This window comes from Spermophilus citellus (assembly GCF_964194105.1).
Source record: "Spermophilus citellus genome assembly, chromosome: 1".
In the NCBI taxonomy this organism is placed as follows: Eukaryota; Metazoa; Chordata; class Mammalia; order Rodentia; family Sciuridae; genus Spermophilus; species Spermophilus citellus.
This window is the reverse complement of record NC_138182.1, coordinates 149606945-149619895: the sequence shown is the minus strand read 5'-3', so window position 1 is coordinate 149619895 and position 12951 is coordinate 149606945. Positions and strand designations below refer to the sequence as shown.

The 12951-nt window shown below is 39.9% G+C and overlaps 1 protein-coding gene and 1 pseudogene across 2 annotated transcripts; one reads left to right on the top strand and one right to left on the bottom strand.

Moving 5' to 3' along the window:
• Nucleotides 1-592: 592 nt before the first annotated feature.
• LOC308653459 (interferon-gamma-inducible GTPase 10-like) lies at nucleotides 593-7335 on the bottom strand. Its single transcript, XM_081302030.1, has 2 exons — nucleotides 7211-7335; nucleotides 593-2372 (listed from the first exon to the last, which is right to left on the bottom strand). Exon 2 carries the CDS (start codon nucleotides 2349-2351, stop codon nucleotides 1050-1052), a length of 1302 nt encoding a protein of 433 aa, XP_081158156.1. The 5' UTR covers nucleotides 2352-2372; nucleotides 7211-7335; the 3' UTR covers nucleotides 593-1049.
• On the top strand, nucleotides 3662-12495 carry LOC308651792 (arrestin domain-containing protein 4-like; annotated as a pseudogene). Its single transcript has 2 exons — nucleotides 3662-3737; nucleotides 11338-12495. The product of its transcript is annotated as an arrestin domain-containing protein 4-like (transcript).
• Nucleotides 12496-12951: the final 456 nt, after the last annotated feature.

Here is a 12951-nt window from a genome sequence, read left to right as displayed (position 1 = left end):
GACATAATGTCTTTATTTTATTTATTTATTTTTATGTGTTGCAGAGGATCGAACCCAGGGCCTTGCCGTGCTAGGCAAGTGCTCTACTGCTGAGCCACAAACCCAGCCCTGTTTAAGGAATTTTGTATTTCTTTTTATTTCTACTTATTTTTTTTATTACTATCCTCTTTTCTCTTATTCCATTTCAACTTCAGGCACACAATGATCTTTGTTAACAACCAAGGAGTAGTTAGGCCTCCAGCATGCACACCCTTGGACCAAGTTCCTATCTTGTGCACTTACCCCTGTAATAAAGTACTTTAGATGAAAGTTTTGTATAGCTAATGTTTCTCAGTCATTCCCATTACACAATATCCAACTCACTCTTTTTTTTTTTCTTTTTTATTTATTTTTTAGTTTTCAGTGGACACAACATCTTTGTATGTGGTGCTGAGGATCGAACCAGGGCCGCACGCATGCCAGGCGAGCGCGCTACCACTTGAGCCACATCCCCAGCCCCGCAACTCACTCTTTTTTTAAAAAATATTTTTTTTAATTGTGTATGGACATAATGCCTTTATTCATTTATTTTTATGTGGTGCTGAGGATTGAACCTGGTGCCTCACATGTGCCAGGCAAGGGCTCTGATACTGAGCCACAACCCTAGCCCCCAATTTTCTCTTTTTATGTATTCACCAAATAAAATGATAATCCTAAAAGAAACAAGAAAGATATGAGTCAACATTAATTGGCTGATAAATGATCAGAATGATACCTTTTTAGCAAAATATTGGGAACTCTAAAAAACATGCTATGTAAAAAAATTTTTTGAAGATATGCTATGTGTCCAGAAACTTCACTGTGCCCAATATCTTCAATGAGCCTTTCCTGGGTACAAATAACCAGCACACAGAGATATTCTCTTTTCTTAGCATACAATTCCAGATTCCTGTACTTTATTTTGCCAAGAAGGATCATATCCAAGAATATTGCAGCCTGGCCATGATGCTTCAAGAGATCCTTAAGCCGATCTCTTCAGTCTGCAGTGCCATGAAAACACTGAGGTAAAGTCAGGGGCTCTCTGCTTCACTTACCCCATTTTTAAAGCTCTGCTCAGAGATCTCTGAGTCTGTGAAAAGAACTTCCCTTTTAAGGAGAACTTTAGCATCACTGACCACAGTGTCAAGGAAATAAGTTTGTAAATAGAAGACCTTTCTAAAGTAAAGACCAGTGGCAAGGAATCCTCCAGTGACTGAGCAAACTTTCTCAATATATGTCAGTATTTTTTCCCCTAAGGATTCATCCCTGTCAACTGAGAGCAAATGGGGAGATTTAATGTTTGCCTTGAGTTCCTGCATGGATACTTGGAAATCCTTAGCCATAGTTTCCAGTGATGCATCATCCAGCCCAAAGTAAGATCTGTAGAGGGTTAAGGTCTCCTTTAACTTCTCTATATCATTATCATTGATTAATCCCATCATAGGAATGGTAGCTGATGCTCCAGCCTTTAGGGCCTCCAGCCAGACCATCTGCTTCAGGGAATCTCTCTTCCGATCAATGGCAGCCTCAGTAACACTTGGCAGGCATTGCATGAAGATGTAGCGCTTGTGAGCGGGCAGCTCCTTCAGAAGAGTGGTCTCCAGGTTAGGGAAGTCATAGTCAGACACGTGAATGCTAGAGACTAAGAAGACTTGAGCACCATTTATATTGTTATCTTTCAGGTGTTTGAGACAGTCATCTCGAATCTTTTGCAGGAGCTCGTCCCTATTGAAGGATTTAGGTGTGCATGTTTTCTGATTGTATACATCACTATCGATTTTTGTTCGAACGAAGTAAAACTGCTTGTTCATTTTTGCAATGGCTTTGGCCAGGTGTGCATCATTTTCTTTGAAGCGTGTAGAAGAGATGATAATGAAAAAATCATACTCACCAAACATCATTTTCTTCAGGTACTTTCGGGGTTGGAAGTTAGTGGTTCCAATCCCAGGAAGGTCCCATATTATCACGTTAGGAAGCTTTGGGTGTTGATATGAAATTTTCTTCATGGTTGTCTCCACCACCCCAGTGGCAGCTGCATCTTTTTCTTCATGCCCCACCCCCCGCAAGGCATTGATGAAAGTGGACTTCCCTGCTCCACTCTCCCCTGTCACTGCAATGTTCAGTGGGGCATTCTGGATGTTTTTCAATGCATCGTTAATTGCAGAAACAGTTTTCTGAATATTCCCCTCATCCAGGTGTGATTGAATTGAAGCAATGGTTTCTGGAGAGAGGATTTTGCTTTCCATCTTGAAAGTCTTAAAAAACTTGTCACAGCTGAAGGTAAAATCTTGAGCCTCTTTATTAGGGGTTGTGGAGGAGGATGCCTGACCCATGGCTGTGAGAAGTAGAGGGCACTAGTGGGAGGAGAGAAGTGAGAAGTTCAAAGAGTTAGCACAGTAGGGAAGATCTTGATTTTGCTGTTAAGGTAAAACAGAACTTCAGCCCTAGTCCCACATTATGACTGGGGAAACGATCTCTTTCTATTCATGTTATGTTGCCAGGATTTCTGGCCTACATGCTAAGTTTGCTCTTAGCAAGCCTCTTTCCTTATCTTGTCCTGCTCATTTTGATGAAGAGATTCTTCATTATTTTCAAGGTCTTATTTTTCTATAGAAACTTTCCTGCCAAGGCTATTCATTTTTAATGTTTTTTAGTTATTGATAGACCTTTATTTATTTATACGCAGTGCTGAGAATTGAACCCAGTGCCTCACACATGTCAGGCAAAAGTGTGCTAATGCTGAGCCATAGCCCAGCCCCAGGCTATTCTTTATTGATCTTCTTTTAGCTATTTTTTAATTAAAATAATATTTGCACATATGAGCAGTGAAACAAGGTAAAGATGAAATTACCAACCTGTGCTTCCCCCTATAGGGTGGCTATAACTGACTTCAAGACTTATAATGTAAACCAATGGAACAGAATAAAGAGTCCATAAACATCTCTCTCTTTATTTATGCATATATGTATATATTTATGTATGTATGTATATATATATATATATATATATATATATATACACACACACACATCTCAATAACAGTTTAGAGTGTTCATATATATCAATCGATATTTTACAAAGGAATAAAGGCAACTCAATGGAACACAGATAATATTTTCAACAAAACAGTTGGAAAAAGTGGACAAGCATGACAGTGAATTTAGACACAGAATTTATGCCCTCCACAAAAATTTACTCAAAATATAGCATGCAAAACCATAAAAACCTTGAAAGATGGCATAGGAGAAAACCTAGATCACCTTGGTATGGCAATGACTTTTTAGAATCAACACAACAAAAGAATCCATATTAGAAATAATTGATAATCTGGGCTTCATTAAAGTTATAACTTCTCTATGAAAGGTGAAATTAGGAGAATGAAATTTTCTCCCCACACTGGGAGAAAAGTACTTACAAAAAACACACCTGGTAGAGGACTATTTTCTAAACTTCACGAAGAACCCTTAAAATTAACAATAAGAAACCAGATAACACCATTAAACAATGAGTCAAAGACCTTAACAAAAACCTCATCAAAGAAAGTCTATGGATAACAAAAAATCAAATAAAAAATAGGTTCCACATCATACATTATCAGAGAAAAACAAATTAAAACATCAATTTTGTACCACTACATACTAGAATGACCAAATCTGAAACACTGACACTATTAAATGATGGCAAAAGTGTGGACCATCAAGAACTCTCCTTTACTACAGGTAGGAATGCAAAATGTACATCTGTTTTGGAAGACGGCTTGGTATACTCAACATACATGTTCCTTGATATTTACCCAAAGGAACTGAAAATATTTGTTCAAACAAAAACCTGTACATGGGTGTTTCTAGAAGCTTTATTCATGACTGTCAAAACTTGGAAACAACCAGGATGAGTTTCAGTAGGTGAGTGGATTAATAAACTATGGAATATTTAAAAAAAATGGAATACTATTCAGTACTAAAAAGAAATGAGCTATTAAGCAATTAAAAGATGTTGAGAAGCTTAAATCTTAAATGTGTAATACTAAGCAAAAGAAGACACTCTAAAAAAGGCTACATATTGTATGATTTCAATCTATAGATGAAAGGTCAAATTTGGAAAAAGTCAAAAGAGCAGTGGTTGCCAGGAGCTTCAGTGGGTATGAAAAGGCACAAAGGATTTTTAGGGCACTAAAAATATTTGGAATGATACTATAAAAGTGAATACATGCCATTATACATCTGTCCAAATCTTTGGCATGTAGAACAGTAGGAACCAAGAGCAACCTTAGTTGCATTGTGGTTTGGATCTGGAATGTCCCCTAAAGGCATATTTGTTGATGGTTTTGTCCTCAATGCAGCAATGTTCAGAGGTGGAGCTTTTGAGAGGTGATGGAATGATGAGGGCTCTGACCTCATCATGGATTAGTTCATTTATGGATTCATAGCTAATGTGCTATTGGATGATAGTTGAAAATTTAAGAGGTGGGCCTAGCTGGAAAAAGTAGGTCATTGGGGGACATGAACTTGAAGGGTGTATTTTGTACCTGGCCCCTTCCTCTCTCTCTCTCTGCTTCCTGAAACCCATTAAGTGAGCAGCTTTGCTCTTCCAAGTCTCCCCTTCCATAACATTATTCCTCCCCAGAGGTCCAGAAATTACAGACCTAAATTTCCATGAGATGAAACCTCTGAAACCATGAGCCAAAATATTTTTTGTATTTTAAGTTGATTTTCTCAGATATTTTACCACAGTAATAGAAAGTTGACTAACACAGGGTGATTATAATGTGTCAATGAACAAATGTGTCAGTTGTAACAAACATATCAACTTGGTGTGTGTGTGAGTGGGGGGGTTATAATGGGGCATGCTATGCATATGAAGGATCAGTGAGTATTTGGGAACTGTTTGTATCTTAATTTTTCTGTAAACTAAAACTTGTCTAAAAAGGAAGTTAAAAATTAAGAAGAAAATATGCAAACATGCTAGACTATACACTTATGATTTTCTAAGACTCTACCCCCCCACCTACCTCTAGCTGTTGTGTAAAACAGGCCCATGATGAGGGAGGAAGATCAGATACCTGGGGACTGACTAGTGTAGAAAGTGTCATCAGTAGAAGAGATGGTGTGATCAAAGACTATAGGAGGGGCTGAAGTGGGTCTTGTACAAAGTCAGCCATGCCATGGAGGTGCCTCTGTCACCCTTCCTAATATCAATGGAATTAACCTGGTTCTGGAGTCCTAGATATTTTTGATTAAAGAACATGTATACCTTGAGACAAGGCACCAGATGAAATCACACATCCAGAGCTTAATATGATGAATAATGTGCAAGACCAATATATTGAATGCAATAGAGAGAAAGGGCAGAATTTTTAGACTACAAACCAAGGCACCTCAACTCAGGGTGGTGTTAGAGTCTATAAACAAGTCAGGATGGTGCCTGGCATTTTGCCAGAGAAATGTTAGAGTCTGTAAACAAGTCTGGATGGCGCCTGGCAAAATGCCAGAGGGAGTGGTTTGTGAAGTAAAGCCAGCAAGCCATTAAGTGTGGAGATTCCTTATTGGTTAACTGATGTATCTAGTTTATGTTAATTAGATAAGCTGTGTGGAATGCATAAATACCCCTCCTGTCCTACAATAAACAGCTCCCACTCCTGCTGTATCAATCTACACAAGTTGTTCGTCACCCCCGGTTATTTTGCTGCAGGCGGACTGCGGCAGGGTGGGATGTCTGAGAGGAAGGCAGGTCAAATAGATGCCATCTGGTTGCAAGTGAGGGTTTAGGCACATCCTTTAGGAGCTCGCTGGAAGTCATTTATTACAGTCCAGGAGGACAGAAAACGGCAAGAATAATCCTGGAAGAAACTTTTCTGAGCAGATATACAAGATCTGGGTTGGTGTATATATAATCAGAGATGGCAAGCATTCTGCTTGGAAGAATGGAGATGTCTGACTTGTCATTGGGTGAGGGGAAAGGTATCAGCCACTCATGGGCATGGTGTTAGTACTTTGATTGCTTGGCATAATTTTTTTTTCACATACATGAGAGGGTAAATCTTGAGGATCTAGTAGTGTACGAGGGCCAACCCATTGCTGTGTAGAAAGCAGCCCATCCTGCACCCCCCTCTGGAATATATAAGGTCTGGCAAAATACAGAATGAGTAAAGTGAGTTTTGAAGTGGAAAACACAGCCAGAGACTTGAAGAGGATCCAACAGAGTGAAACACGAGTCTAAACAGATATTGATTTAGACTAGTGCATTTATAGAGGATGCCAGAGCAAATAATACAGGATGTCATACATATTCATGGAGATAGGTCCTGAGTAATTGAGCAGATAAAGAGACTGGGACCCCAGTGACAGAGGCTGAAGGGTATGCAGATGTAGACATCAAACTTCTGTGTCCTGAGAAACTTTCAACACACAAAAGTCATGTCCTCTTGTTTGTTTTCTGCTGCAGTAGTTGGGTGGTAGTAGCTGGGGCAGAGCACTATATAGAATTGCTATGACCTTGTCTTCCAGCTATTCAGAGTGTGTTTACTGAGTGTGAGCAGGGGAGAAGTAAGAGGGAATATGGAAATATACATTAAATAAACCTAACATGTGCATCTGTACATATATTCCTCACTTCATCCTAACAGCCCTATAAGGACATTATAATAATTTTCATCTTCAAGTTATGGAAAAAAGAAACAGAGGTTGAGAGACCAGTAGAGTCCTGCCTGCCATTAGCAAAGCTCAGAACTGGGATTCAAATCCTCCTTCCAAGTGCAGAGCTCTTACATAGAGGCAAAGATCAAGACCACAATTTGGTAAGGAGAGGTACAGTCAGGGATGAAATGAAGACCTAAGAGCTTCTGTATTTCTATGTTTACATGATATGCCTATTCTTCAGAGTGAGAAGTATTTGGATATTAGATGAAGAATGTCAGATTTCAGAGGTTCTCAGTGAAAATCAGTATCTATTGGCATCCTGACTTTACATGGTCCTTCTACAGTGCAGAGGAATGAAGCTTGCCTGTGACTGGCCTCTGAAAATGTCTCACATATTTAAGTTCTCTGAATGGCTTATAGCTGTTCATCAACCATCCGCCTTTTAGCCTTTAAGTCCATGGCACTCATATCGAACAACAAGGAGGTCCCACTCTCAGAAACACAGACTTACAATTCTATTTTTAAGCTGTATTAATTCCAAAATATTTTCTACTCACCAGTTTCTTGGAGAAAAGGTGTCACAGTTGAGCTCCTTGTGCTCTACCGAAAGATCAGAAAAAGCTGGGTTTGAAGAAGGGCGTCCCTGCAGCCCAACCCAGAAAATAACTTCTGTGTAGACCTGTTATCCCCTGGCAGTCCTGGTCCTGTGTGCTTCTGTGGCTACCACAGATAAAATGGGCTGGACTTAACCCTGGACTGTGTGGAAGGAGCTGTGAGGCTTAAACTATCTTTGGGGTTTGTCCTGCCCTCCCAGGAATTGGGCCAATAGCACAGAAGGAAGAAGTCCACAATGGGAGAGCAGAATTTCCAGGAACAGAAAAGTGAAACCAAATTTCTGTAATCTTCTTTTCCCAGCAGTAGACCCTTTGCCGGGCATTGAAAGTGAAAGATGGGTGGCCAGGGATTTTGCATGCTTTTGGAATGACAGCTGAGGGAAAGGCACAGGATAACCCAGGCATTGGGTCTTCACAGTGACTGAGGAGGGATCACTCCAACCAACCCCTGGCTTCAGAGATCATCCAAATCTGGACTTATAAAATATAATCCAGAGTCCTGGGCAAATGTTACTTATGTCCTGCCTATGAACTCCACAACCAGCCTCTATATAGTAAATAATAGGTCTGCTCTATGTCCTTGGTCCCTAGTGCAGAGTTTTAAAATCCCTAGGAATTTTCAGTGACTAGAGGATCTTTGTTAATTTATTGTGGGTTCCTTGGGATTCTACATAGAAAGAAAAAAACTAACCAAGGAGCTCAGGTTCAATAATTCACTAGAATAACTCAGAAATCAGAAAAGTGTTATACTTACAGTTCCAGTTATATTATAAAGGGCACACATAGGGCAAAGTATGGAAGGAAGCACAGAGCTTCCATCCTTTCCCCAGGGAATCAGAGCACAGCACCTTGTGAACACATTGCCTGGAAAGCTCCAGAGGGTGCATTGGTTGATTGATTAAATCATTGACAATTTGATTGATCACAATCACAAAGCTGATTCCTTTACCTCCCTGACGATTGTCACTCCCTAAATATAACCCTCTAATGATTTGGTTGATTTTTCTAGTGACCAGTCTTCATCTTGAAACATGTAGGGACATACAAAAAAGTTTTATATTGTTTGAATACAGACTATGATAATTTAAGTGATATGTGCATATTTAAAACTTTAAAATAGAAATTAGAGCCAGCGGTGGTAGCACACACCTGTAAACCCAGTGGCTTGAGATGTGGAGTCAGGAGGATTGCAAGTTCAAAGCCAGCCTCAGCAAAAGCAAGATGCTAAGCAACTCAGTGAGATCCTGTTTAATAAAATACAAAATAGGGCTAGAGATGTGGCTCAGAGTTCAATCCCTGGTTATCCCCCCCCACAAAAAAAAAATAGAAATTAAAAGCTAGAATATGAGTTAATAAGCCAATAGAAAGCAAAAATGGAGTAAAATTATACTTATTTAATTTTAAAAATGACAGGAGACAAGGATAAAGGAATAAAAAGCAAATTGAAAAACAAACAAGGAGAAGGTAAATACAAATTCCAGATATAAGTACTTGCATTAAATGTCAATAAAGTGACTATGCCAATTAAAAGTAGAAAGAAATTGTCAAAATGCTTGGGAATTCAAGAACGCACTACACTGCTTATTTCCATGCATCTTGTACAAATATAGATAAGTTTAAAAATAAAATGATGGAAAATACATATGAGCCAATGCTTAATCATAAAGTCTTGAAAAATGTGTTTCAGAATAGAATATTACTGGAATAAAGAGGGGCATTTAAAGGTTAGGGATGTAGTTCAGTGACAGAGTATGCACTTAGCATGTACAGGCCTGCGATTCTATTTTAGCAGCAGTATCAGCAGTGGTGGCAGCAGCAGCAGTAGCAGCAGCAGCAGCAGCAGCAGCAGCAGCATTAGCACCACCACCAACAAAGAGGGACATTTGATTATAATAAAAGGAGCAGTTGAGAAACTGTTATCCTTTCATTTGGTCATAATTAAAATATCAGTTGAGCATAGACATGCAACAATAATAGAATTTCAAAATACTTGAAGCAAAAGTGTCATAAGTATAAGGAAAAATTACACAAATCCTCAAATGCATTCCTCTGTCATTAATTGGTTATATAAGTACACAAAAATTCAGTAAGGTTGTAAAAGACTTGAAGGCAGATGAACTAATTTGACCAAATTGGCATATATAAAAATATTAAGAAATTACAGAGTACAATTTATTTTTAATTACAGGAGAAACTTTTATCCCAATAGATAATATGCTGGTGTACAAAACAAGTCTCATAATTTTGAAAGGATCCAAATTGGGGACCCTTAAATGTGCATGGTGCTTTTTTTCTCACAGATTTTAAAATTCTTTCTTTGTTTTGTGTTTTGGCAGTTTGGCTATATAATATAAAATTATAAATATATTTTCTTGTCATGTCTATTTGAGGTCAGATAAGCCTCCTTTACATGGATGTCTGTATATTTTCCAGAATTAGGAAAGTTTTCTACTATTTTATCATTAAATAGATTTTCTATGACCTTAACTCTTTTCTTCTCATCTTCAGATATTCTAAGAAATATAGATTTGTTCATTTTTTAATGGTGATCAAGATATCTTGAATGCTTTCTTCATTCTTTTTTTTCTTTTCTTTTTCTTTTTTGTTTCACTGGAACAGTTTTCAAAATGTTGTAATTCACTAAAAATTGTCTTAAATTCAGAGATTTTTCTGCTTTATCTATTATTTTATGGAGGCTTTCAACTGCAGTTCTTATTTGACTTATTGAGCTCTTCATTTCCAAGATTTCTCTTTTTCAAGGTTTTTATGTCTTTGCTAAATTTCTCCTTCATATCCTCTAGTCTATCTAATTTCATTTAACTATTTCCTTGTATCCCCTTGGATCTCACTGAGCTATTATAATCATTCTTTTAAATTCTGGGTGCTCACTCTGTGGCTACTCCTGAAGTAGGTATGGTATCCTCTACTTGGTGGTGGGGTATTCCTCAGGCCCTATTGATGCTACTAATATGGGACTCTGACATGGGTGGTGCCAGCAATATAGAAGGGCATAAATAACTGCTGTTGGCCCAGAAGCTGCATGGGGAGAGGTGATGATGAGAATTTCAGCACCAAGTCTGTGGTCCCTATACCCAGTACTGACATCAGTGTGTGGTTAGAGAAAGTGCAGAGGTGGGGAATCATGGAACTCCTTTTTGCTACTTGGGTAGCAATGCCTACCTGTGAGCTGAACCTCAGACATAGTCCCCTTTGGTCAAACATACATAAGTGGGGTGATATCTGTCTCCTTGGCGCCTTCAGCTGTAGGAGTGAGAACATGGCTACAGTTAGACAAAATTATTCTTAACTCCTCCAGCTGTACACTGCCAGGGTAGAATGATATCAGGAGCACCAGAGTTTCTCAAGGCTCCTGTACACAGGACAGCAACAGAAACCACAGTATTGCCTCCCAGACCTATTGGTAACTTGCACCTGAGCATGGCAGAGTGGGGAGATATGATGGTAACTGTATGGTCACCTACCTTCAGTCCTGGCACTGGCAGGAATCCACAGGTGGCTGACCATGCCCCTATCTCAGAGGACAATTTCCCTCATCTCCTGTTTATCAAGGACAGTGCCTTCCATTCCTTTCTGTGTCATAACATCTGTCTCCTACAGTGCAAAGTATCCAGTGAGCTTGGGTTGGAATCACTCTGCTGGATATGGATGAATTTGTGAGGCAGCTTCTACTCAATTCCAAGTCAGTGCTGTGGTATCTGTGTGGGGTCCCAAATATGTAGAGGTTTCTGACTCCAAGAGCAGTTTAAATTCAGACAATAGAACCCTTTTCAAGATGGTTCCTAGCTAGTGTCATGGAGGTTTGCCAGGAGGTGATATGAGATCTTTCCCCAAAGCGAAGTTACTGTATAGATTTCAGTGACAACGGTGTGGTGGAATATGTCTGTAATTCCAGGCTCTTGGGGAGGCTGAGTCAGCAGGATCCTAAGTTTGAGGCTAGCCCCAGCAATTTAGAGAGACCCTGTCTCAAAATAAAATATAAAGAGGGTTGGGGATGTATCTCAGTGTTTAAGCACTCCTGGGTTCAATCTCTTGTACTCCCCGCAACAAAGGAAAAAAAAAAAAGTCCAAGTTAGGTTTGTTAAAGAGGCAGGTCCCCAGGTGGATTGGTGCTTCGTGGGGCACCGCACAGCGGCCTCCAGGGGCCCTTGGCGTGTGGCAGGCGCCCTTCACAGCAGCCTCTCCGGACTTCAGCTGTCGCTGGCCGGAGGGGAGGAGAGGCGGGGACTATGGTGGCCTTGGGTTTCTAAGGCCGGTGAAAAGCCTGGTCAAGGGCTGCTACTCCAGCGCCGAGACCATGGCCCGGCACTTGCGCTGGAGGCTGCCGAACTTGTGGCTCTACCAGCACTACGCCTGGAGGCCCAAGGTCGTGCCACCGCCCTCTGGGGCCCCAGTGTAAGCGCCCGCATCTCGATTGGCTGTGCGACTACAGCTATGGTATGGATTGCCTGTGCGAACCCCCTGCTAGTAAAACCATCATTTTATTGCAGCCTTGAAAACATGAATTTCCGTTTTGCTTTCAACTTCCATCTGAATCTTTGGTAACATCATTTACTGGGAAAAAGGGAAGCATTCAGTACTGTGTGAAGGCAGTTTTGGAATGACCCAAGATATCAGATCAGGTGTAAAACGAGAACTTAAGGTTGTTAGTCATGTGGATGTCAACGCACCAGCATTATTGACTCCTGTGTTGAGCAAATGGTTGGCTGTTGGTTTTTTTTTTCACTTTTCTTTCAGTCTTGCTGATGCTGAAATTGAAAAAAAGGGATACTGTAATGGAGAAGCTATTCCAATCTATGAAGAAATAGAGAATTGTTCTTCTCCTCTGATTGCCAAAGCACCTGTTTTTCCAAACCCAAATGTATTTGGCTAGTAGGAAAACAAAGACTATCTGTCACATGATTGTCAGTGCCTGAGGAAACCACATAGCATCTGGGAGTACTGACACTTTGAATGAGAAAATTCTCAAAATCCCACCTGTTACTCCATCCATCCTGGATTTCTGCATTATCCTTAGCTGTATACATTCACATTCCTGGTGCTAAGAAATTGATGCTCGAGCATCAATCAGTTATTGGCACATTCCCTATAATGGTTTTGGCAGTAGAAACTCCAGCGTTGGCAGCCAGTTTATCATGAATATGAGCTGGTTGACACTGATCCTGCCAGAACAGCCTGCAGCACCACAAAATTATGTAAATGTGGTATAAAAGGAAGTATTCTTTAGATAGGTTCCTCCTTACCCTCCAGCCACCTGACTGTGAGGGAGAAGCATGCTATCCTATGTTTGCCTGCATATAAGAATTCTAGCTTCAGTCACTTTATTCAAAGGTTGGTCCATGGCCTCCTGATGTAGAAGACACTGAGCTTGTTTTCTTCATTCTCTATACTTCAGAAATCACTGTGTTCATCATCAAATTAGAATATTGCTTCTTTCCCCTGCCTTAATGAGGGTGAGGAAAAGAAGACTAACTTAAGACATAAGAATATGAGAATATTCCAGTGGGGCAATAGGATGATTGTGCGAGTTTATATGATGGTCATATGTCTTCTTTGAAAAATGGGGTGAAGATGAAAAAAGTTGGAGAATGTAATGGAAGTCCTGGTGATGGCAGAGTTAAGTGAAGGAGTACTTGTGCTGACCTGAGCAGAGGGAGTCTGGAATT

Coding starts and splice junctions, on each gene's coding strand:
- LOC308653459 (XM_081302030.1), bottom strand. CDS start 2,351: ATGGGTCAGGCATCCTCCTCCACAACCCCTAATAAAGAGGCTCAAGAT.